This window comes from Bombyx mandarina, chromosome 11 (genome assembly GCF_030267445.1).
Source record: "Bombyx mandarina strain Sakado chromosome 11, ASM3026744v2".
In the NCBI taxonomy this organism is placed as follows: Eukaryota; Metazoa; Arthropoda; class Insecta; order Lepidoptera; family Bombycidae; genus Bombyx; species Bombyx mandarina.
This window is the reverse complement of record NC_143218.1, coordinates 12774467-12780192: the sequence shown is the minus strand read 5'-3', so window position 1 is coordinate 12780192 and position 5726 is coordinate 12774467. Positions and strand designations below refer to the sequence as shown.

At 32.8% G+C, this 5726-nt stretch overlaps 2 protein-coding genes across 2 annotated transcripts in view; both read right to left on the bottom strand.

Annotated features, from left to right (window-relative positions):
- The window catches only part of LOC114249580 (ecto-NOX disulfide-thiol exchanger 1), a 120303-nt gene that overhangs the window by 91740 nt on the left and 22837 nt on the right, over window positions 1-5726 (bottom strand). The gene's annotated exons all lie outside the window — the stretch shown is intronic.
- On the bottom strand, window positions 1879-4885 carry PolD2 (DNA polymerase delta subunit 2). Its single transcript, XM_028183207.2, has 8 exons — window positions 3984-4885; window positions 3784-3905; window positions 3615-3708; window positions 3354-3505; window positions 2647-2823; window positions 2442-2513; window positions 2113-2349; window positions 1879-2030 (listed from the first exon to the last, which is right to left on the bottom strand). Exons 1-8 carry the CDS (start codon window positions 4337-4339, stop codon window positions 1918-1920), a joined length of 1323 nt encoding a protein of 440 aa, XP_028039008.2. The 5' UTR covers window positions 4340-4885; the 3' UTR covers window positions 1879-1917.

Here is a 5726-nt window from a genome sequence, read left to right as displayed (position 1 = left end):
TGTTCCAGTTTCCTTTTCAAAACGTATCCTCTACCCGGCTCGAGAGAATAATGAAATGTGTCCTCTATCCGGCTCGAATGGACCATGAAATGTACACGACCCGGTCTGTATGGCTGTTTCCGAGTCGTGTAATAATGTTTTCTGCTGTCTGTTTGTGCGCTGGTAGAAGACGGCTATTTCTTTCGATGGGTTTCGGCTTCTGTAGCGAGGTTTCACAGGTAACTGTCTGGTTCACTGGTAGCTGATTCACTGGTGGTTTTCTGATAACTGTACTATTGGAGAACTGCTGGTAACTGTTTCTGTCTTGCTGATGTTTCTTTGTCGGAGAGCTTCTGAGAACTGTTTCTGTCTTGATTATCTGCTGAGAACTGTTTCTATCTTGCTGATGGTTCTTTGTCGAAGATTCACTGGGAACTGTTTCTCTCGAAGATCCACTGAGAACTGTTTCTATCTTGCTGATGGTTCTTTGTCGAAGATTCACTGGGAACTGTTTCTCTCGAAGATCCACTGAGAACTGTTTCTATCTTGCTGATGGTTCTTTGTCGAAGATTCACTGGGAACTGTTTCTCTCGAAGATCCACTGAGAACTGTTTCTATCTTGCTGATGGTTCTTTGTCGAAGATTCACTGGGAACTGTTTCTCTCGAAGATCCACTGAGAACTGTTTCTATCTTGCTGATGGTTCTTTGTCGAAGATTCACTGGGAACTGTTTCTCTCGAAGATCCACTGAGAACTGTTTTTGCCTATAAATGGCCATCCTTTTATATTTATTTCAGTACCCCATCTCGCGACGCGCTATCGACGCGCCACTTTCGGGGGTCCCTTGATCTGTATGTTACCGTGGTGAAAGCGCTCCACAAATCGTTCCTATTGGTCTATTTACATTCTCTGATCTGATACACTAACATATTGCATATTAAATAATTTAAGATTATACATTTTTGTTACATAATTACTTATTAACTATATTATTTCTATTTGTTTGATAAAATCCTATTTCGTCCTGCACAAATTTAATGTCAACTTATAATTCGACGTCAGATGCTTTTATGGTGGTTAAGTGGAGTGAAGTCAGCCAAATCTGTGATGCGAATAGCACACCAAGGTATGGCAATTTGTTCCGATTTGTGAAGCAAATGACCATACTACCTTTGTCGAACGCCAAAGTAGAAAGAATAATTTCTGATATTAATAGGATTAAAAATCAAGATCGAAATCGATTTAATAATAAGAATTTTGCTGCAATAATGCCTGGATAAGAGGGGCTACGACAGTTGGAAGGAGGATGTCGCAGACTTGATCCTGACAGAAGTATTATCGAGTTAATGGATTCAAAACAACTTTATGAAAGTGTTACCCACATAAAGATAAAGAAAAGTTTCATTTTATTATTTTTATTTTTGAATTATATTTTTATTTAGAATTTTATTAAAAAAAAACAGTGGTTTGATTAATAGTTTCTTTGTTAATTGAATTATTTTATTGTTTAATCATGGAAACATTCATGTTTTTACGTTGTAACACGACAGCAAAAAAATATAATGATAGATTTTTAGTATTTTTCGTTCTCTTTTGGTAGAATTCAGTACATTTTAACCTCCACAAGCAGTAGATTCGTCAAATGAAATCTGGTCACACTGGTTGTGCGACAATTAAACTACAACCGTAGGGTAATTTGTTCATTTTCCTAAATACAGCCTTAAACATTTGTTGACTTGCGTTGGGCTTATACCGTTAACCAACAATTTCAACATTGAGGAAACAGTTAACTTTAACTAATGTTAGTTAACGAAATAGCAGGATTGCGCCGATATATTTAATATCAATTGTATTAAAGGTTTTGGTATATATAACTATACTGAAAACTGATATAATATATTTGTGCACTTAATCAATTTATTCCAAATTATATGAAAATCAAGAAAAACTCATGCTGTAACATTCCAAATTTGCTAAATTGATAATTGCTATCGATTTAGTATTACAAAAATCTGGAATTGATACTATTCTGATGCGTTGCCCTTCTTCTCCTGAAACCAATTATGTTTTTAAATTTCTTGTTCTATTAAGACAATATTGCTAAGAATTTTTAATTTATAGAATGTTTCAAACCTTCATATAAGGTAGTTCCAAATTCATCAGCATTTCCACTAAAATAAATAGCTGGACAGTTATAAATAATAAATGGATCTGTATCCACACTTGGGGTACAAGGTACCGTATCAGGACATGTTGGTGCTAAATGCCTCCATTCCAATGTTTTTTTTAGTACCTCTTGACTATTATCTAATTTACTATATCTCATTATATCCTTTACTGGCTCTCCTGAAGTACCTAAGCATAACAACCCTAAAATAAATAATTATATGTTTCAACCAAATTCCTCAGTTAACAGTAATAGTAAATAATATATTTTCATAATGGCTAGCAACGATCCTTACCTCCTATTTCACATTCATAAGGATTAGAAACACGGCGGAACGATTTGTATTCAGTAGCTTTAGGGAACAAACCTATAATAAGATTATTATGAGTGTAAATTCTTTAATTTCCAGCATTAAATAGCAATTTTGTTCTGAAAAAGCCTGGTAAAATTGATAAGTAATGATAATTTTAAGCTAACCTATGGATAAAATGGATACTTACAGTAATGAAAAGGTTTTTGTGGTAACATTACATCATTAGGATCTTTGCATCCTGGCATTATGTCTAAAGGAGCCACACCACTAATAGCTGCTGCCAATGAATCCACCAATTCTGCTGATGATATGACATCCGATTCATTTAGAACACTTTCATCTGAATGATTTGCAAACACTCCACCTAGGAATTAAACATTTTACGTAATTTACTTTTTGTGTTAATATTTGTTTAAGTTAGTTTATATTGTTCTATAATATGTATTTTTTGTGTGTACAAATTAATATAAGTTTGTTAACATTTTGAACTTGCTGACAGTGCTTGTTGCTCTCTGTTTCGGCACTCCTCTCTGTCTACCAAAGTAAATGATGCATGCATAGATTGTCATGTCATGTCATGAACAACATGGTATGTCGTTGGTTTGAATAGTCACTACTTTAGATATGATTAAAATCTCGATTATAATATATTTGGTGACTTTGTTACACTACAACCCAGAAACAGAGTTAGTAACTTCCCAAGCCAGCACACAATATACTTCTAAATCCTTACTTTATTTATTTATTTTATCTATTTATAAGTTTTTACTTGATTATTAAATGTTATTTATGCCCAAAGAAATAACTTTAAAACACTAATGGAGTTTCATACAATTTCTTAGAAAAATTGGTAATTAAACATGAACAATTTTAACTTTTAAGCTTATAGTTTACCGGCTATTATAACTCGTACAATTTTAGAAACTTCTTCTTGATAATAAGAAGTGCCTGCTAATCCTGATATCCATTCCAAAAATAAGTGCAAGGACAACATTTGTTCTGCAGACTTTGATGCCATATTTAAGCCCGACATAAGTACTATGTATCTAGACGGGAAAAAAATCAATTAAGGGTATGTAGTTTATTTTGTTACACACTCTATGTGAACCTTTAGCAACAGTGATTTTTATCCAGCATATAAGTTGATGAAATAACCTGTCTTCATTTCTAACTGGAAGTGGTTTTTGTATACTGCAACCAGGCCAACAGACATCTTTAACAGTAAATATACCATCCTCATCTTCAGATCCTATAATGAAAATAAACTTTAGTGTTTTATTTCAATCATCATAGCATAGAACAGATGATTAAGGATTTTAAATACCTAAAATTGCACATACAACTCCAGTGACTACTTGATGGATATCTATAACATTGCTTATAAGTTTGATTCTTTGCAATTCATCTTCTAACACAAGGCTATCGGAATCATGGACGAAATGAGTCCTAAAAGATAGAATTTTTAATATTTCAACTTTACCTTTTAATTAAACAGCATTTTATTAAATGTAGAGTTCGATTTACCTAGTTGGTTGTGGTATAATCTCAAGCTGATCTGAAAGCTCTTTCAGAATGCTTGGTTTCAATTCTTGCAGTTTGAACAGTGTTCCAATTATAACACAAGAGGTACCGCTTTCACGTAAATCACAAAGCTTTAAAATCTTGTATTTATTTGACCACTTATTTTTTATCAGCGGAGTCAAAATATTTCGGAATGTACATAACCTAGCTGAATATATATGGGCGTACTGCTTGGAAAAATCTCGTGGTGCTTCATAAAACCGTGTAGAACTATCAGTGTAGTCAACGATTTGTCTCTCTAGATCATGGGAAGAGAATTCCTCATCTGCTGTTGATTTTGGCGATACTTTTAAAAGCATCTTATTGGTGTTTATATAGTCGGATTTTTTATTAGACGAAGTAAACTGACGTTTACTGTGTTGTCAGTTTTTGATGAAATAAAAATAGTGTTGTGACAAAGTGAACGATTGAAAAAACTCCTGAATTAATGAAATTGCCTCGATTGTCTAGTGAATAGTTAGTGTGCCGAACTGCCGATATCGGGCACGGGGTTCGAATTTTAGCCGTGCTTTGTACATACCAACGAGTTTTCGACGAAACATTATGTTCCTATGGTATCTACCTGTACTGAATACCGAGTGTTTTAAACATTAAGAAAAACATTGCGAGGAAGCTTGTAAGACTGTCCTATTTCCAATGCATCATATAGTTGAAACTATAGATGTATAAAATATAACAATTATAGGTACATAGGTAATGAAAATAAAAAAAACTGATTGTAGTTACATACTACTAGTAACATATTATTATATTGGATCACTTTAATACAATTTTATTGTAAAATATAAATAATATTCTTTTATAGTTTGAAATTAATGAGTAACTCTTCACACTTATTGTTCATTTATGTGATTGAACGAGAACTGAACGCATCACTATTACTTTAAATATAGCAACATTATTTCACAAAGTGACATTAGCTACTGTCAGCTGGCTTCGTCTAATTAAAAATCCGACTATAGTTTATGTTGTGAATGAATTTTCTCTCTTAACTATTCGACTTATTAATTTATTCACTTCACTTGCTTTTTGAGATCTTCCCCAGACTTTTAATAATTTCTTTTTTTTTTTTCCTTCTTTTTGGCTTTTACTAATTTCTTTAGCTTCAGTTATTTTTTCATTAATTTGCCGCTTTTTTTAAAGGGATTTTATGACCTGGTAACTAAGACTTTTAAGTCATATCTTATTTTAATGTATACATATTCTTATTTTTATGAAAAATTATATTAAGGAGTGAAGTGAAATGAAATGAAATGAAGATGATTAATTTGAGACATTAATCAACTAGGATGAAATTAAATGAAATGAGATGAAATATAATCTCAGTAAAATGGTGGTCACTTACTAAGATTTTTTCAGTGGACTTCTTGGAGGATACCGAGAAGCTACGTTCAGTGGCTTTATTTTATTTTCCCACATTTGTGCACTTCCACAGATACTAAACAGTTAATAAACCACCGTTATTACACATTTAAACCTGAAAAACACTAAATAGGCAAAATAAAACAAATCACACAACTTCACTCCTCGCGTTCCCGCCAAAAAGTCCTATTAAAATAAGTTTAATAACCATAGATAATACACTTAATTTAAAACAACACGTTGTACGCAATGCAGCCCACCGGTGGGCTAACGTACTATACCATTTGGGCCAAGCTAAAATCAGGAATGAGTAATTTTATCAAC